The 21368-nt window shown below is 36.6% G+C and overlaps 1 protein-coding gene across 2 annotated transcripts; it reads left to right on the top strand.

Moving 5' to 3' along the window:
• The first annotated feature begins 1419 nt into the window (after nucleotides 1–1419).
• Nucleotides 1420–20235, top strand: rasgrp2 (RAS guanyl releasing protein 2 (calcium and DAG-regulated)). Of its 2 annotated transcripts, XM_079834678.1 has the most exons (17): nucleotides 1420–1606; nucleotides 1871–2027; nucleotides 3744–3846; nucleotides 4128–4184; nucleotides 6619–6750; nucleotides 9690–9831; nucleotides 9939–10112; nucleotides 11060–11176; nucleotides 11497–11778; nucleotides 12157–12237; nucleotides 12511–12618; nucleotides 14840–14955; nucleotides 15070–15211; nucleotides 16241–16277; nucleotides 16830–16991; nucleotides 19279–19338; nucleotides 19468–20235. In XM_079834678.1, the coding sequence occupies exons 2-16, from the start codon at nucleotides 1958–1960 to the stop codon at nucleotides 19332–19334; spliced, it is 1779 nt and encodes a 592-aa protein (XP_079690804.1). In that variant the 5' UTR covers nucleotides 1420–1606; nucleotides 1871–1957; the 3' UTR covers nucleotides 19335–19338; nucleotides 19468–20235. The 2 variants fall into 2 exon arrangements, with proteins under 2 accessions (XP_079690804.1, XP_079690803.1); XM_079834677.1 differs by having other exon boundaries at nucleotides 19279–20235.
• Nucleotides 20236–21368: the final 1133 nt, after the last annotated feature.

A 21368-nucleotide genomic window follows, 5' to 3' on the forward strand; every position in this document is an offset into this window, starting at 1 on the left:
GCCAAATTGTGATGGCTAGACGACTGGGTCAGAGCATCTCCAAAACTGCAGCTCTTGTGGGTGTGTTCCCAGACTGCAGTGGTCAGTATCTATCAAAGTGGTCTATCAAATGTCCATTAAGACATGGATGAGCAAGTTTGGTGTGGAGGAACTTGACTGGCCTGCAAGGTCCTGACCTCAACCCGATAGAACACCCTTGGGATAAATTATAGATGAGACTGCGAGCCAGGCCTTCTCTTCCAAAATCAGTGCCTGACCTCACAAATGAGCTTCTAGAAGAATGGTCAAAAATTCCCCCAAACCTTGTGGAAAGCCTTCCCAGAAGAGTTGAAGCTGTTATAGCTGCGAAGGGTGGGCCAACTCCATATTAAACCCTATGGATTAAGAATGGAATGTCATTCAAGTTTATGTGCATGTAAAGGCAGGCGTCCCAAAACTTTTGGCAATATATATATATATAACTATTGCCAACTTTTGGCAATATATATATATATATATATATATATATATATATATATATATATATATATATATATATATATATATATATATATATATATATATATATATATATATATATATATATATATATATATATATATAATTTTTTTTTTTTTTTTTTTTTTTTTGGTAACACTTTACAATAAGGTCTCATAACAGTAATGTATTAACTAACATGAGCTAACAATGAGCAATACATTTGTTACAGTATTAGTATTTGATAATGTTAGTTAATAAAAAATAGAGTTCCTCATTATTTGTTCACAATGCATTAACTAATGTTATCAAATACAACTTTTGATTTTAATAATGTATGTTGAAATTAACATGATCTAAGATTATAAATGCTGTAGAAATATTGTTCATTATTGGTTTATGTTAACTAAATGTGTTAACTAAAGTTAACTAATGAAAACTTATTGTAGTGTTACCCATTTTTTTAAAACATAAACCCAAGTTTTTCGATTTATGCTTAAAATGAAGGGGGTCAAGATATATTCTCTGACATGTCTTTATATCTTATGTAGTTTTGTTTCTCAAATATTTATTGTTTAAAAAAGTGATTTAGAATTTTTTTTCAATATCTAAAAAAAGGTCACACTTTAGTTTAGGGTCCAATTCTCCCTATTAACTAACTATTCTACAACATTTGCCTCAAAAAACTCCCAATTACTGCTTATTAATAGTTATTAAAGTGGTTGTTAGGAACTGGGTAGGATTAAGGGATGTAGAGTATGGTCATGCACAGTAAGGCATTATTATGTATAGTAAACAGCCAATATCCTAGTAATATGCATGCTAATAAGTTAATAGTGGGAATCGGAAGTGTTACAACGTAAAAAGTGTTTCACACTCCTCCACCCCTTTTTGGTGTGAATGTTAAAAATGAGTAAAAACATCTCGAACAGGAAATGCAACAACCGTACATTTCTCAACTGACAGGAAACCGTACAGGCAGTTGTACTCCGAGTGAACCCCAGTGAGGCCCTCTGTGGTTTTCAGTATGGGCAGATAGAGGCTGTACTGAAACACTGTGTTCATTAGCACTTCTGTTTTCAAAGACCGTCAGTAATCACTGTTGCACCACTGATGCCAGATTCAACAGGTAAGTTCCTTTGAAAATATTTCTAAAGCTTTATTTCTTCTATGTTGTCTGAGACCAGTTATTATTGATCCTTGATTTTTTTCTTTTTCATTTATGCACCTTGTTTTCTCCGGATGAGTCTTGTCCGTTGTATTATCCATGTGTGACCAGGATTTGTCTGCTTTTGATGAAAATGAAAAACCAGTGACACCTCTCACATCTGAACCATTCTCTGCTTTATTGATTCTGTCTCCTTTGCCGCGCATGCCGTTGTCTCATTTTCAGACTGAAAAAGAGAGGGATCAAAGAGAGGAGTGGGAAATTAAGTGGGGGGGAAAGGAGGGGCTGTGGAGAACATTGAAGTAGAAAGGAATGGAGAGCGTTTCATCGGATCAGTCAGCCAGCGTGGATGAGCTGGTGGAAGCCTGCATCAAAGCCTTTGGTCAGTGTTCATATTTGCTCCTTCCTTCTCTTGTGTAAACACTCTGATCAGCCAGTCGGAACAACACTGGCTTGTTCAACTGTGTGTATTTGTGTCTGTTTATCAATATTCCTTCCGCCCTCTTCAATATTTCTCTAGCTCTGGGGTCTTCAATTGTTTCAGGCCAATTGGCCCCTCTGGTGGATAGAGAAAAGGAGCAGGGACCCCCTGTTACTACACTCTAAAAATGCTGGGTTAAAAATAACCCAAGTTGGGTTGAAAATGGACTAACCCAGCAATTGGGTTGTTTTAAGCAAACATTTAACCCAATTGCTGGATTAGTCCAAGTCCAGTTTAAGCAAACATTCAACCCAACTTGGGTTATTTTTAACCCAGCATTTTTTCAGTGTATAAATAATCTAAATTAAAGGGAAAGTTCATCCAAAAAATTTAAATTATTTTACATTTACTCACCTTTATGTTGTTTGAACACAAACAAAGATATTTTGAAGAACATTGGTAACCAAAAAGTTGATGGGCGTTGTTGACTACTAAAAAAAATGGAGGTAAACAGTTACATCAAACATTTTAAGTTAAGAAATTCAAAGTTTAAGTAAGCAGAACTGGCAGATTTCTATTTTGTACTCCAACCATTTAACTTAAACATTTTCACATTTTTTAGTAGTGGAAACTTGGTTAGCTTTATACTTCTATTTCAGTAAATGCTAATTTGCTAATTGGTAACACATTGCTTTTGTAGCATTAGCATATCATAGCAATTGCCGAGCTCATGATCCACTTGTTTCCATGATGGTAACCCCTCAAAAACCCAACATAACAGAAACTCTACTACATTAGCATGCAGAAAAAAACATTAAACACTACTAAATCTCCCAATTAACATTAATCTTGCACACAAAACACTACATAAAACTTTATTTTAGTATTTACTCTCCCTTTCAAGTGTCATGGCAAAGCATGTTGGGAAAAATAAATCACACCCCAGTTTCAGTTAAATATAAGTTTGTAAAACTCAAAACAATGAAACGATTCAGATTGCTTAAAATGTGTCAGACTGGTGAACTTAAAAGAAAAAGAAAGTTATAAATACTCATAAAAGTTAGTAAATGATGACAGAATTGTAATTTTTATGTGAACAATCCCTTTAACTGGTTTTATTAGAGTCCAAAATATTACACTCTAAAAAATGCTGGGTTAAAAACAACCCAAGTTGGGTTGAAAATGGACTAACCCAGTAATTGGGTTGTTTTAACCCAGCGATTGGGTTGTTTTAAGCAAACATTTAATCCAACCGCTGGGTTAAAACGACCCATTCACTGGGTTAAAACAACCCAATTGCTGAGTTAGTCCATTTTTAACCCAGCATTTTTTAGAGTGTACTTAATATTGCTGAATCAACCTAAATACATTATTTTATATCAACAAAATACATTTTTATGGGTTAAAAAAAGCTATTTAGGGTAACAATTGCATTTGACTTGATACATTTTATTGTGAGAAGAACCCTTTTTTTTTTTTTTTTTTTTTGCTGACCTTTTGCTTGAATTTAGCTTAAAATGTTTGTTAAATTTAACGTATATAAAAAAAAGTCCCACAAAAAATGCCATGATTTTCATGAGAGCAGAAATGTTTAAGCTATTAAATGTAAATCATAGGCTAATGGCTTCATTTGAATTAATGTGCAAATTGCTGTCTGGTTTTCTGTTTTCCTTACAGACAATGAAGGCGTTCTGAGGGAGACATTTCCCGTGCGAATGTTTCTCACCATGCATCCCTGGTACCTGTCATCCAGTGACCTAGCCAAGAAACTCACGCACAAGTATCCTCAAAAGACCTGTCACATTATACTTTCTGAGAACTCTGCATTTAAAAAAAAAAAAAAAAACTAGCATTAATGTCAAATACCAGAAAAGAAATGTAAGACTTTAGTTTCCGAGGTGACAGGTCAGCTTTTATGCTAGACATTTAGCACTTAGTACAGTTGGTCATGGGTGGGGTTTGTCATTTATAGAGAGGGCTGACAGCATCACAAACTGTTTCCATCACTCTCCTCACAGCCGATAATAGTAATGAAGTGGAGCTACCTTGACAGTATTACAGGTCTCAGGAACCGGATTGTTCTGCAAATCGCCAGTCTCAGATTTGTCACCTTGTCAAGTAGGTTAAAGACCCATTGGTTCACCTAGTTTTTTTTTTACTTAGACATACAAAAAGCATAATAACTGTGCACACGCTACATGGCGGCTAAAAGCATGACACCCAAGGTTTGGCTATTTCAGCTGGGGGAGAGCGGAGCGCAACTTAATGCTTTATGACTTTCTCAGTTTGTGTAAATCAACTTAGGGTTCAGAGTATTTCTTTTTCCCCAAATAATTTCACACATGTCTAGAACAAATCGCCACCTTGGAATTATAAGGTTCCATCTGCATTCTGACTGGTTTGGAGATGTCGAGCTTTAAAGTTTTTTGTATTCCATTTGACTGTGTAGAAAGAACCTTTTTATTTTCTAATACTTAAAAAACAACATCACATAATGTAAAGAAGTTGTCACAGAATAAGAATATGACAATAACTCAATTCTGACAAAAATGTCAGATAGAACCTTATAATTCCAAGGGGACGAAATATGTATGTATTTTTCATTAATACAATGTATACTTCTTCCATTATTTACAGTAAAAGAATGGAAGTGAAATGTCACAACATGCCCCACATTTGAGGGGCACATTTTAATAACCATATGACAGATTGAAACGTTATCTGATCTAATCCAAAGATTATCCAAGACAAACTCAAATATTTTGTCAATAAAAGACAAGTATTCTTTTTTCATATGAAATAGCATTTTTTTTTATTCTGAATAAAATGATTTTGGAGTATGACAATAAACACACAGCTATACAGCATAGGTTAAAACAATGCAGTCAAATAGATGAAGACACATATTCAAACATATTCAGACATTCAGAAAAACACAGAGCTGAACACAACACTCCCCTCCCTCCACACACAGCATCCCAGAGCAGGAGACAAATAGACAAGCCATGAATGCTGTAAATTTCTTGAAATAATAATTCTGAATAATGTCTTTATTCACCTGTTTCTTATGGTTTCTCAATAGAAATTCATAAAAGTTAATAATGCCAATTGCATTGGTAACTGTATGGAATAGCATAGTTCTAATATCGGGGCACGTTTTAACGCAGTGTTAGAACGTTCCCCCTCTGCGCAACTGGGATTTAAACCTGGTTAATGTCTTCTGCTTGTTAGTATTTCAACTGTTAAATAACAGATATAAGATTTGTCTAATTTTGAAAAACTAAGTAAGAAATACTCTTGCTATGGTTAAATAAATGTTATATCTTCCAAAGATTTCTGAATTTTGGCGCAATTTTTTTCCTCTATATAGTGTTGATATGGCAACTTGTAAATACACTAAGTTTTGTCATGCTAGCATGTGTGGAAGTATTTGAAACGTGTGTTACAACTATCCCTGCATTAGGCCCCGCTCACCCCTACACCCAATACTATAGTGCATGAAATCAGGTGGGATAAAACATTGAAAAGATACTTGCGACTTTTTTCACAAAGTCAGAATTGTGGGACATAAACTCGCAATTGCCAGTTGTAAAGTCAGAATTGTGGTATATAAATTCGCAAATGCGAGAAATAATGTCAAAATTGCGAGTTACTTGTTTTCTAGCAATTATGACTTTTTCTCGCCATTGCGTGATATAAACTTGCAATTGTGAGTTATAAAGTCCAAATTGTGTGATATAAACTCACATTTGTAAGTTATAGAGTCAGAATTGTGACAAACTCATAATATGTGAGTTATAAAGTCAGAATTTGCGTGATATAAATTCTCAATTGTGAGTTATAGAGTCAGAATTGTGAGTTATAAAGTAAGAATTACGAGATATAAACTCACAATTCTGACTTTTTAAGCAATTACTTGGTGCTCAAGTTAAAATAAGTTTGAAAAACTGTGAACACACAAAAAAATTTTCTGTGTGAACCTGCAATAACAGCTTCCACATTTCCTTATGGGACTCGTTTTAGGGGCCACAGAACATGCTTTTGCTTTTAAAAATATGAGACACAAAGCAGAGAAAGAAATGAATGCAAGGTCACGAGACACTTTTTTAAAAAGTCAAACATATTTTAACTTGAACGCTGCAATTTTAGAAGCTGTCAAAAGACACAATATGCAAGTGAACCAGTCAAACACATCTGTCTAAACAGTACAAATGTGTTATGTGTGAAGGGAACAGTCCCTTAAGGAGGACTTACTCCATGTTAATGCTAATGTTTTGAAATGAAATGCACAAACGCATCTGTGGCTGTGGTGTTGTGTCCTAATACTATCTGGCCATGTGGTGTATAATTCTTGTAAAGATGTGGATGTTCTTTGTCATATGGCAGCTGGGTTGGATCACAGAGGTGTATTGTGAATTCACATAAAACAGTTGAGGCAAGACTATTCACTGAAAAAAATACCCGTCCTCCTGATGTCTTGCCCAGACCTATTTCATGCACAGCTAGACTGTGTCATAGTTCTTTCTGTCTTCCGTCTCTTTTTCTCTGTCAGGTACTGGATATCTGAGTTCCCAGCTGAGTTTGACCTGAACCCCGCACTGGCTGAGCAGATCCGCGGTCTGAAAGGGAGACTGGAGCAGAATGGAGATGTGAGGCGTAGTCTGCTCATCGACATAGACAGCATGTGAGTCACAGGGGCACAGTATTCACCCAAACCGCTGCTCCTTTGATACAGAGGGCTGGAGAATGTGGAGGGACAGTGTACTGAACATCACAAACAAGCTGCATGTCTGAGATACTCAAACAGCTGTGTCTAAGGTCAATGACAAATAAGAATGTCAAAGATGATGGAAAAGTCTAGTTAAACACAAATATATAAAGTCCTTGGATATGTAGTTTTTGTATGTTGGCTTTATTTTTTTAGAAGTTTTTTGGTAACACTTTATTTCGATAGTCCACTTTAGAATTTCTAATAACTATAAGTAACTTTGCAACTACATGTCAACTAGCAGCCTTTAGAGTTTTAGTAGAATGTCTGCCTTATATCTGCTAACACTTAATTTGATTCATGGGCGTAGAATACGCACTTTTTTTTTTACGATCCTACTAGAACCATTCAGAGCAGGTTTCGAACCGTGGTCTCTGGCGTGGGAGGTGGGCATGCTAACAAGGACACTAAAGACCACAGCTGCCTGTGTCATGCCCTGTCCCAAATGGCACCATAAAAACACTTGTGGTCTTCCTATGAGAACGCTTTGACTGTCGGGAAGAAGTCTGCTGTAAAGCTCGCACCAGTGCTGGTTCAGCAAAAGTGTGCACCCTTTTACCACAAAGGGGGGCACTCACGAGCACCCTTCTGAATCCTAAAATGGGACACCCTACGGTCTCATAGACTTAACGGACACGCGCATGCGGCAGCAATTGTAGTCTACAAGACCAAAAGTGCATATGAAGTGTGCCATTTGGGACAGGACCTCAATCGCTAACGTGCCTCTTGAGGCCAGGGGAGTGAGGTTTACACGCACAGCTCTTACTGACCTACGTCCGTCACACAGTCAAGTGTGGTCACATAGAAGCCAATGTGAATAAATCTAGATATAAATTCAAAGAGACAAGATAGTCTATAGTCTAAGATAGGTGATCTGAACATTATGGAGCGCTAACACTCTCGTGTAATGTTTCATTCATTCTCAAAGCCGGAGGGTGCTCTCTCACAGACGGTCCAAAACGGATTCGTATAATTAATAACTTATGACTTTCCAGGAAATCCTTTAAATGGACAAAGGCATCCAGCTATTTGCTGTAGCACTAGCAGGCTGCAGCAGCTGAATAAAAAGTTGATTTTCAGCGCTCCAACACCCCCAAAACAGCCCCCAGACATACAAAATCAGTAGAGAATTTGGCCGCCCGATCGATAAAATCGCATTGGGCTATTTTTTGGATACTTTTGACTAGCAATTGGGCTCATTTTGTTGCACAGACCTAGCAACCCCGAAAAAGAAGAAACGTTTTGACTGATGAAACGTGAAGACAATAAACACACGATTGCGACAATATATGTTTTATGTGCATTTTCAAGCCATCTCAAGGTATTTATTGACAAAGTATATGAATAATGCAGTGCTAATTGACAGCCTAATGTTTTTGAAAGAAGTCTCTTCTGCTCACCAAGGATGCATTTATTTAATCAAAAATACAGTAAAAACTGTAATATTGTGAAATATTATTACAATGTAAAATACCTGTTATCGAGTTAAATTGATTCTAAAATGTAATTTATTCCTGTGATGCAAAGCTGAATTTTCAGCATCATCACTCCAGTCTTCAGTGTCACATGATCCTTCAGAAGTCATTCAAATATGCTGATTTGATATATATATATATATATATATATATATATATATATATATATATATATATATATATATATATATATATATATATATATATATATATATATATATATATATATATATATACAGCTTTAAAGCTGTTCTAACAAGCCAATAGTGTCATTATTCAGCTCAAGTCAGTTCAGTATTGATTCAATTCAGTTCCTTAACTGTGTAAAATTGTGCATACATACTGTATAGACAGTGGATTTGAGCACATACATGTACGTGTAACAAACTCCTGTACACTCCACTGCACACTGAACAAGCAAAAGACAAGAGAGTAGTGATTTACATTTTTCACATCTGTGAGTTGTTTGGCATGTACAGTATGTGGCTAATCACTTTATGTTTTTGTGTAGAGTTGCTACACAAAAATAGCATTTTTAGAAGAGTTAAAATAGTTTTGAATTAAGTGTTTGCTTTTTTGACTTTGTGTGTGTGTGTGTGTGTGTGTGTGTGTGTGTGTGTGTGTGTGTGTGTGTGTGTGTGTGTGTGTGTGTGTGTGTGTGTGTGTGTGTGTGGACTGGTAATCATCACGTTATGGGGACAAAATGTCCCCACAAAGATAGCAATATCCGAAATCCTCATCCTTGTGGGGACATTTTTAGGTCCCCATGAGGAAAACATCTTATAAATCAGACTTAGTGATGTTTTTTGAAAATGTAAAATTGCAGAATGTCTCCTGTGAGGGTTAGGTTTAGGTTTAGGGGCAGTGTAAGGGGATAGAATATACGGTATGTACGGTATAAAAACCATTACGCCTATGGAAAGTCCCCATAAAACATGAAAACCCAACATGTGTGTGTGTGTGTGTGTGTGTGTGTGTGTGTGTGTGTGTGTGTGTGTGTGTGTGTGTGTGTGTGTGTGTGTGTGTGTGTGTGTGTGTGTGTGTGTGTGTGTGTGTGTGTGTGTGTGTGTGTGTGTGTGTGTGTGTGTGTGTGTGTGTGTGTGTGTGTGTGTGTGTGTGTGTGTGTGTGTGTGTGTGTGTGTGTGTGTGTGTGTGTGTGTGTGTGTGTTAGTGGTTTTGTGTGTAGAGTTTTGAGAAATGGAGCCAAAGTTTAACTGCGTGTAAGCATTTTTGAAAAACTGTATTATATCTCCAGTGTGTCAAGTCAATGACTCTTTATACTCTATCAATACAAATCCCTAATCCAAACATTAGCCAACATGATATATAGGCATACTGGAGAAAGAACAGGAATACAATGTCTTGTTTGTTTGCCTGTAGCCCATCATACGAATGGCGGCGTCAACTGGAGGAAACAGTCCAGAAGAAACGCAAGACCTCTCTTCTTTTTGACCACCTGGATGCTTCCACCCTGGCTGAACACCTGACATATATGGAGTACAAATCGTTTTGCAAAATTCTGGTAAGTCTCTTAATTTATAGATGCAGTATTAATCACATGTTTGTGCTTGTAATAGCATGACCTCTAGTCTGAGTTCATACTGCAAATTAAAAATCTGTCCCCCTCAGTTCCAGGACTACCACAGTTTTGTGATGCACGGCTGCACGGTGGATAATCCTATTCTGGAGCGTTTCATTACTCTGTTTAACAGTGTTTCCCAGTGGATCCAGATCATGGTTCTTAGTAAGCCTACAGCTCAGCAGAGAGCCACTGTCATCAGTGAATTCATCAAAGTGGCCCAGGTTAATCCAACTCGCTTGCCTGCTTATATTTAAAGACATGTAATATGTTTACAGCAGGGTCCAAAAGACCACATGATGGAAGATCTGGGATTCAAAATCTAGTTTAAACCTGAAAACAAACATAATGTTTTAGCATTTTGACATTTATATATATATATATATATATATATATATATATACACTGTAAAAAAAAAATCTGATCTCCAATTGAAAATGTTCTAGTGAGCGATCACATCTAAAATTTTCAGCTGGACAAATTCAATTTCTTGAATTTTAATTGAATTAAATTGCATCAATTCACAGAAATTCAATTTGGCCAACTGAAAAATGTAGATGTGATCGCTCACTAGAAAATTTTCAATTGGAGACCTGATTTTTTTTTTTTACAGTGTATATATATATATATATATATATATATATATATATATATATATATATATATATATATATATATATATATATATATATATATATATATATATATATATATATACACACACAGTATATACACACAAAAATTATCTTAATTATCTATATTATTATGATGACAAATATACAAAAAAAATCTAGATCATGATGTAAAATCAATATACAAATATTTTTTTTAAATAGGTCACTAAAAACAAGCAAATTTGTGATCATGTGATCTTACATGTGATGTGATACATTTTCTTATAGTTGGTTTGTAGTGTGTGTGTGTGTGTGTGTGTGTGTGTGTGTGTGTGTGTGTGTGTGTGTTGTTCAGGTATACCCTACATTATGGTGACAAAATGTCCTCACAAAGATGGCAATATCCCTTGTCCTTTAGGGGACATTTTTTGGTCCCCATGAGGTAGGGTTACGGGATAGAATATACAGTTTGTACAGAATAAAAAACATTATGTCTATGGAATGTCCACATAAAACATGAAAACCCAACGTGTGTGTGTGTGTGTGTGTGTGTGCAGAGGCTACTGCAGCTGCAGAACTTCAACACACTGATGGCTGTAGTGGGTGGGCTCAGCAACAGCTCCATTGCTAGACTCAAAGATACCCAGGCACTCATCGGCAGTGAGACGCTCAAGGTAAGGACTGCCAGAGAGCTGCTTTGTAAACACACCTCCAATACTGGCGTGAAAAACAAACAGCTGTAACACTCCAAATCTGGCTATGGGAGATAAGATTCTTAAGTTCCACTTTGCAGTAGGTGGCTTGAGTGCCATTTTCATACTCTCTGCTAGATTGCACAGAAATATCAATACTCAAGTCAAGTGCTCTGTTATCAGGCAACTAAACATGAGCAGAAATATCTTTTACCCATGTACCAACCGCTGAAATCCCTTTCCTCATATTTCGGCTGTACCGACCTTCATCCTAACGGATGGCCTCCTCTGTGTTTAATCAGGTGTTTGATGGATTGGTGGAGCTGGTCACTTCCTCAGGAAACTACAGTCGCTACCGTCAGCGATTCTCTGAATGTTTGGGATTCCGCTTCCCCATCCTCGGGGTGCATTTGAAGGACCTGATTGCTGTCCATGTGGCCCTGCCTGATTGGTTTGACCCAGAGAAGACTAGGGTCAACCTAACCAAGACCCATCAATTGTACGCCATCCTGGAAGAGCTGGCGCTCATTCAGAGCGCTCCACCCAATATAGAAGCCAATTCAGACCTGCTGAATCTGCTTATAGTGAGTCTGTTATGGGTGGGACACTGGATCAAAATCCAGTGATGGCAAAGCTGAATTTTCAGAACTCCTATTGTCTTCAGTGTCACATGGTCCTTCAGAAATCATTCTAATATACTGATTTGATGCTCAAAACCACAAAACTTTATTTCAGGACTTTTCAAAAGAACATTTATTTGAAATGTGTATATTATTTATAAAGTAATAAATATAAAAAAAAGATATATCTATAAATAAATCATGGCAGATTTTTTTTTACTTTTGAGTTAAATATTTCTTTTAAATATAAACTTTTCCAGTGAATTGACATTTAAGCAGGAGACACGGAGATTTGTCAGATCTATGTCAAATATCAATTATAGTTCATTTGCCTTTCTCCAGGTGTCTTTGGACCAGTACCACTCAGAGGAGGAGATATATCAGCTATCTTTACAGAGGGAGCCTCGCAGTATTAAAGTATCAGTGAGTCACCCCACCGACATAACAACTGCTCAGATAGCAAATCAGTTACCACCATGAGGTAGAAACCACCAATTACAAGCACTCATGACACAATTTGACAGATTAATTTTCCCATATTGCTTTCATAATCCATTTACGTGGACTTGCAGCTGGGAGACTTATCCACTACTCTATATTTATTCTGTTCATACAACAGACAGCAGTCATTTATCCATATCTGGTGCCTTATTTTCACTTGCTAAGTGAATACACCATTGATTTCTGGCTTCTTAGACTTCCAGCTCAAAGTCACAGTCCCCCCTAATAGAACAGTGGGCATCTTCAGTCAAACCCAAAGCGGATCCTGTCATTATCAACAAGCACATTGAAAAAATGGTAGAGGTATGTGACATGCACTACTTTCAATTCATTTATGAGTAACTCTTTGATTTTCATATAAACTGATTGCACAGAATACAGTTTATAATATGTAAAGGATAAAGTAAAGGGAGCCATATCACAAAATAAATGCAATAATGAGCTGTGTGAAAGTAGCACAGCTATGTAAGATACTGGTTACGTGGTTATATGGTTTTATATTTATATATTTGATATATTATGTGTTTGATAAAACAGTATTGTTGCACTGTATCACTCGACTTGTGTGTTTGAGTGTTCCAGACAAACTGTAAGTCAATGTATTGGTGGTGTAGATTTTTCAGTGACACTTTTTGTTAATTACATCGCCTGGTGTCAAAAAGTGATTTTCTTTATGAGTGAGTCAATTATAATAATTCACTCAACTGATTTGTTCAAAAACACTGATTCATGCATAAATGAAACAAGTAACTTACATTATGAGTGAGTCATTGAATCATTTACTCAAACAATTAATTAAAAAAACTGATGCTTTCAAAAATAAAACAAGTGACTGACCTTATGAGTGAGTAATTGAATCAGTCACTCAACTGATTTGTTCAAAAACACTAATTCAGTCAGAACAAAACAAGTGACTGACCTTATGAGTGAGTCATTGAAACATTCACTCGACCAATTTGTCCAAAAAAACTAATTCATTCCGGAACGAAACAAGTGACTGACCATATGATTGAGTCATTGAATCAGTCACCCAACCGATTTGTTCAAAAACACTGATTAATTCATAAATGAAACAAGTGACTGACCTCATGAGTGAATCATTGAATCATTCACTTAACCAATTAATTTAAAACACTAATTCATTCAGGAACGAAACAAGTAACTGACCTTATGAGTGAGTCATTGAATCATTCACTCAACAAATTTGTCCAAAAACACTAATTCATTCAGGAACAAAACAAGTGACTGACCTTATGAGTGAGTCATTGAATCAGTCACTCAACTGATTTGTTCAAAAACACTAATTCAGTCAAGAACGAAACAAGTGACTGACCTTATGAGTGAGTCATTGAATCATTCATTCAACAAATTTGTCCAAAAACACTAATTCATTCAGGAACAAAACAAGTGACTGGCTTATGAGTGAATCATTGAATCATTCACTCAACCAATTATTTTAAAACACTAATTAATGAACGAAACAAGTGACTGACCATATGAGTGAGTCATTGAAACATTCACTCAACAAATTTGTCCAAAAACACTGATTCATTCAGGAACAAAAAAAGTGACTGACCTTATGAGTGAGTCATTGAATCAGTCACTCAACTGATTTGTTCAAAAACACTAATCAGTCAAGAACGAAACAAGTGACTGACCTTATGAGTGAGTCATTGAATCCTTCACTCAACAAATTTGTCCAAAAACACTGATTAATTCAGGAACAAAACTAGTGACCGACCTTATGAGTGAGTCATTGAAACATTCACTCAACCAAGTTGTCCAAAAATATGAATTCATTCAGGAACGAAACAAGTGACTGACCTTATGAGTCATTGAAACATTCACTCAACCAATTTGTCCAAAAAAACTAATTCATTCAGGAACAAAACAAGTGACTGACCTTATGAGTGAGTCATTGAAAAATTCACTCAACCAATTTGTCCAAAAAAAAAACTAATTCATTCAGGAACGAAACAAGTGACTGACCTTATAAGTGAGTCATTGAAACATTAATTCAACCAATTTGCCCAAAAAAACTAATATATTCAGGAACGAAACAAGTGATTGACCTTATGAGTGAGTCATTGAAACATTCACTCAACCAATTTGTCCAAAAAAACAAATTCATTCAGGAATGAAACAAGTGACTGACCTTATGAGTCAGTCATTGAAACAGTCACTCAACCAATTAATTTAAAACACTGATGCATTAAAAAATAAAACAAGTGATTGACCTTTTGAACAAGTCATTAAATTATTCACTCAACAGATTTGTTCAAAAACATTGATTCATTCAGGTTCATAACTGGCAGACTTTCAACCGGTTCATTCTGCTGTTTGTTAATAACTGGTAATATTGTGTCCGAAATGTAAGTTATGTGGTATTAACTTCTTATTTATAGAATGACTGAATAAGAAAATATCACATTACTACATTCATTGGACAAGTATTCCAGAGAGCTGTGTACTAAATTAATTTTCTGTGAAAAAAAAAACTAATAGGAAGATATCTTATTTTCAGTCCGTTTTCCAAACTTTTGACACTGATTGCGATGGCTACATTTCCCAAGGAGAGTTTGAGATCATCAGGAGCAATTTCCCCTACCTCGGCAAGTTTGATGAACTGGACCAAAACCAGTGGGTTTATCAAGACATCTGTCCAGTTTATCTAGAGTAATTATTGTCCCTCTTATATGTCAGTCTACAGTAGAGTAAAGGTCCCATCGTTCTCTTTTTCATTTTCTCTCCCAGGGACTGTAAAATTAGCCGGGAGGAGATGATTGAGTACTTCACAAAGGCGAGCTCTTTACAGAACTGCAAGATGGGTTTTGTTCACACGTTTACAGAAACGAGCAGCGTCAAGCCTTCATTTTGTCGGCACTGCTCTCGCTTGGTGAGTACACATTTTATTTATGGCTCGAACTCTTTATCTTCATCTCCAACGTGATGACAACCCACACATGAGATGAAATAAGATCTTTTCAGTGTCATGAGGAACAGACATCCAGATCTGTACTTATCTCAAAAAGCACAGATGTACATAATGCCTATTTTATTATCACTCGTAAGCCAGATTGTATTTACAGCTCGCATTCGTTCATATTTGTCTCTGCTGTCAGAAGTTTATGGTGCAGTGTGTTTTAGGGTGTGTCTGAGGTAAAGATGTTGTTATGTTTACAGTTGGTACTTGGGTGTAGATCGTAACCACTTCCTATTTTTTCATTTCCTGTCAAGATCCACCCCAGAACACAACCTGGTTTCTTTTTTCTTTCGTGTTTTTTTGAAAATGAATGTGAATGTTATTATATATTTCTTCAATAACATTTTTTACATATAAACAAAATTTGTATTTTTGAAAAATGTTGAACATTGTGTCCAATCACATGACATATAGACTCCAGTCATATCATTAGCACAATAAAACAAGAAATAAAGAACTAACTGTAATTTAGTAGAAAACTAAATTAAATATACATACTCTAGCGTTCAAAGGTTTGGGGTCAGTAAGATTGTTTTTTTAATTAATACTTTTATTCATAAAAAAATGATCAAAAGGGATTGTAAAAACATTTATACTGTTACAAAAGATTTCTGTTTCAAATAAATGCTTTTCTATTCTGTTTCTATTTCTCAAATTATATATATAAGAGGCTTCATTTAAAAATTCTTATAGAACCCAAACTTTTGAACTGTAGTGTTAGATTATTCTTTTTTTTTTTTTAAATAAACATGTCTGGATTTATATACATTCAATTATGAATAAAAATATTAATATAGTTCCAACTCAAATAAATGAAGTATTTAAGCATCTTACAATTTCAACATTGGATAGAAAAATCAATCCATTTCAAATATATTTTTTCCTTGTTTTTCTTACACCTTCTGTCATTTTGATTTATTTTATATATGCTAATTCTTGCAGATATGGGGATTTTTCAAACAGCGATGCAAATGTAAAGGTATGAAACCAAATGTTGTGTGTTTGTGTGTGTGTGTGTGTGTGTGTGTATGTGTATACATGTTTTTGTTCCCTGGTGGGGACTTTAACCTGAATGCACACTGACTCACCGTGGGGACCTAAATTGAGGTCCCCATGAGGAAACAAGCTTATAAATCATGAGTTTGAAAATGAAAATGTAAAAATGCAGAAAGTTTTCTTTGATGGGTAGGTTTAGAGGTATAGGGTTAGTGTAAGGGGATAAAATATACATTTAGTACAGTATAAAAACCATTACATCTATGGAGATTTTTTGTCCCCACAAACATAGTAAACCAGACAGTGTGTGTGTGTGTGTGTGTGTGTGTGTGTGTGTGTGTGTGTGTGTGTGTGTGTGTGTGTGTGTGTGTGTGTGTGTGTGTGTGTGTGTGTGTGTGTGTGTGTGTGTGTGTGTGTGTGTGTGTGTGTGTGTGTGTGTGTGTGTGTGTGTGTGTGTGTGTGTGTGTGTGTGTGTGTGTATGCGTATGCGTGCGGGCGTGAATGTGGCATTGTGACCTTCCTCTTTGTTTTTCAGTGTGTGGGGTGAGCTGTCATAAAGACTGTTGCAGTCATTTGGCCATTGAGTGCCGCAAGCGGGCACAGAGCGTCAGTTGTCACAATGACGTTTCCTTTACAGCCACACGCTCCTTCAGCTTTCCGCCTCCCACTAGCACTGAGCTGATAGCTGAGTCCCCAGGTAAATGCACATTAATACGCAAGTGTACTTGAATACGAGACACACACACACACGCGCGCACATGTTACGTTACACAATCCAACACCTACAGACTGTGGGGTCCAAAAGACAAATCTGGGATTGAAATGTTAACATGGAAATAAATTAAGTTTTAGGATTTTTAAACAATTTTAAAGTGCCACTTTTATGGTTTTTCAAATATTGCATGTAGTGTGTAATATAACTGTTTGTGAATGTAAATGTTCTGCAAAGTTGTATAGTCGAAAGTGCATGAAAAGAAGGAATCGACTCAGAACCGCCTAAACGAGACACTTGTATTTCGAATCCCACTGTTACGGTTCTACGTCACTAGTTGTATAATGCCCGCCTATGTTGTACGTTGTCCGCCCGCAAACAACTTGACCAGCCCTCAAACGTAATTTTACTGACGACTGCTTAACACTTGCTCTTGAAAGATGGGTTTATTTGGACCAGCTTGCTCCTCGGAATCACAACCTGTTAGTATGAATAATTATTGATGTACATATATTCTAGCGGGTGTTCAAAATATGTAGCTTTGTGTTTTATATTGTGTACGTTTCTGGCTAACCGGTTAACTCACATTATTACTGTCTTACTGAAATACTTCTTCTAATCAGCTGTGGGACACTATTACCCAAAACTGTGTCTATTAATGCAGATTGTCTGTCGTTCTTACTACTTTGAGTAAAGATAAAAGATGGAGCAAGATTTGTTTTACAAACATTTGTTACATCAGTCATTCGCGTTAGTGCTCGGCTAACATATAATTAATAATTCGTTACATTTATATGGTGCTTTCCTGGATGTTCTAAGCGCTTTACATGGAAGGGGGGAATCTCCTCAACCACCACCAATGTGCAGCATCGCCCTGGATGATGCGACGGCAGCCATATTGCGCCAGAACGCCCACCACACACCAGCTGATTGGTGGAGAGGAGACTCATCAGTATATGGGGACAAAGGCCATTGGGCAAATTTGGCCAGGATGCCGGGGTTACACCCCTACTCTTTTTCCGAAGGACATCCTGGGATTTTTAATGACCACAGAGAGTCAGGACCTTGGTTTAATTTCTCATCCGAAGGGCGGTGCTTATTGACAGTATAGTGTCCCCATCACTATACTGGGGTGTTAGGATCCACACAGACCACAGGGTGCACACCCCCTGCTGGCCTCACTAATGCCTCTACCCACAGCTACCTAGTTTTCCCAGGAGATCTGACCTGGCTCAACCCTGCTCATGTGCTGTTATTGATACAGTTAATAGAGTTTGCATGTTCACTGCAATACATTTGAAATATACACATGGGTTTGTTGATGGACATACACTTATTAATGCTGATGGTGAGGAATTACAGTTGCAACATCTCTGAGTAGCGTATCACTGAGAAACGTCCTGCCCAAGTCGTCCTTGCGATGGAGGTTTGGGTTGAATAACTAGCTCTTCCAATGTTTCATCATCAGACTCGTGCTTGGATTGATATGGTAAAATGTTACTTTCTTTACAGTGTACAATCTCTGAGCTTTACAAAGGCTCCGGACTTGGAGCTGAAGTTATGATAATGGGCGTTTTGGCCAATCAGAGCAGAGTAGCTCACGGAAAGGAGGGATTTAGAGAGACCGATTCATCCATCGAGTCGTTTGAGAATCATTTAACATTGTGGTGATGTGCAATGTATATTATGAGAAAATGAAACTGATTTTGACCTTTGATGCATGTAAACCTGTTGCAGGAGACCTCCAAAACAAAATTAGGAGTCTTTAAAATAGCATAATAGGGGCACTTTAAAGAATGAAACGAAAGTGATGAATAATAGAAAAGAAATATGTTTTCCAAGTGTTTTTTTTTTGTTGTTGCTCATTTTCTTTTTATTAAATTAGAACAATTGTATACATAAACATCCAATAGTGTCCAAAAGTGAAAAGAGATTCCTCCAGCGTACATCTTCACCCTTTATTCAAATATTATTAAACATTTGTTAAAGAATTTGTATGCATATTGATAAAATAATCAAAAATATTTTATTGTACATGTATTGTCAAGTTCAATACAATTCATTGTTACTAAAAAACCATATATGTAGGCCTAATTAAATTGGAAAAATGCAAAAATTTGACTGTCTAGTCTACTGTACTATTTATCTTTTGAAGAATAAATGATGATAGTAACTTGCAGTGACTTCCCAGCTTTTCTCTCCCCCTCTCTCTCTCTCTCTCTCTCTCTCTCTCTCTCTCTCTCTCTCTCTCTCTCTCTCTGTACCTCCACAGTCATCACAGAAGGCTCTCAGGAGGAACAGGATGAGGTTTTTGATGTCCACCTTTGATGAGGTTGGAAAAGAAGATACATATTGCCAACACATTCACCTCGTGGTTGAAGGCTTTTTCATTAAGTCTTTCTCATGAAGAGAAATCCATCACCTGGCATTAGATACGTTCCTCTCCTCTCTATTTCCATAGGAACATCCTGGAGCAAATCCATAAGCAACCGCAGCAGTGAGGGAGCTGCACTATTCTCCAAAGCAGCGTGTGTTTGTTCATGCGTTTGTTGTCCAATGCGATGCATTCTCTTGAACTCTCCTATACTGTGATTTCTCCTGGGTTGTTGCTCAGAAAATAGTACATGGATTTCAAATAAATAAGAAAAAAGTACCACTGTTAAGTTGCAATTTGAAGAGGTCATATATTTTATTAGATCCCCCTGAACTTTTCCTGAACTTATAATGTAGGTAAAGGTTTTTTTGGTAACACAAGAAATGCTGTGGCGAGGTTGGAATGGGACAAAAAAATAAAAATAAATAGCACATCACAATTCACAATCCGTCACTTATGCAAACAGTATAGTACAAAGTATTTCTTATATAGGCTACAGTATCTGACACTGCGCTAGAGTGGCAATTGTATTAAATTGAAACTCATGTAACTGCATGATTTCATTGATCTATTTCATTCTCATGATATGAATTATGAAGAGAGGACAAGGTCAAATGAATGACGTGTTGCAGACACCATTGTGCCACGGCCATCTCTCATCACAGGCTTTAATTTCACACCAACAGAAGGCGCTGTTGTTCTAAAGTGAGAGACTGATATGACAAGCTCTTGTGCTGCCTCATTTGCTTTCTGTTTTCTGTTTATTATTATTAAGCAGATTACTCATTTGTTTTCTTTGATGCACATTTAGTTTTTCTTTGTGTGTATAATAAAATAGAACATTTCATCAAATGGATATAGTCTGCTGTTTGTTTGTCATTTTTCTTTATTTTATCATTAAAAGACACCGACTGTGAGATTGTCAAGGGACGTTGCTGAGGAAACCTCGTCGTCGACACACTCATATGTCCAGAAACAGCTGTAAACTGAAAACAGAAGCAAGCAGAACAAAGTTTCAAGGGTTTTTTTTTTTATTGCCCTATTACTGCAAACATGCTGTGTGAATCATCTGAAATTGGCCTAGATCAGAGGGTTAATCTAGCAGGTTGGGCCTCTAGCTGCAAAGCTACATTTATGTTCACAGTTAAGTTGTGCTTTCCACTTTATCAACATGGCCTTTTAAAGTTATTTTTTAACACTTTGGTGAACCGTGTCACTTTGAGAGCAAAAATTGCTATTGCTATGAAACCATAGAGAAAGGTGTATTTAGGCCACGCCCACACTGGGGTGGGGGGATGGGACAATCTAACGCTCTCCATTGACTTTGTATTGCGTGAAGCGGCCTCCTTGTCATTTCGGACTTATAACAAAAAACAGAACAATGTCTAAAAGCTGCTATGTGACAAGGTGTACGGCAAACAAGCTAAACAACCCAGAACGAAAAACCCATATGTTTTTATAAGCTGTTGACCCCCCCCAAAAAAACGAGCGATTAAGGACAAAAAAGTGGATAGGGAGAATGGGGTAATGTGTGAGACATCGGGTAATGTGAGACAACCCCTGTGTCTAATCAACAGAAAACATTTGTGATGGTCATATGACCATTATGTTTTCAAGCCCCTCCAAGTTCCCCTTGGCCATGAAGGAGAGGACCTCAATGCTGTGGCAAGCATGTTTTTTTCACAAAAATATTTTTTTTTTTGCATGTAAAAGTACATTTTCTTGCTGTCAACTTAATCAACTGTTGTGCCAAAGCAAATTGATTCAGGTAGAAAAACGTATATCATACATGTTGATGAACTACCAACATATAAAACCATGTGATGATGCTAGCTGAAGATTAGCCTGAATTACTGAGAGAGATTGTTTTTTCAAAAAATGTGGCGGTGGGGTAAAGTGAGACAAATGCTGTGGGGTAAAGTGAGACATGAAGTTAAGTTTAGTCTTAAACATATTTGAATCAACCTGATCTCACAGAATTCTGTGAA

The sequence above is a fragment of the Gobio gobio genome, assembly GCF_949357685.1.
Source record: "Gobio gobio genome assembly, chromosome: 14".
Lineage (NCBI taxonomy): Eukaryota > Metazoa > Chordata > Actinopteri > Cypriniformes > Gobionidae > Gobio > Gobio gobio.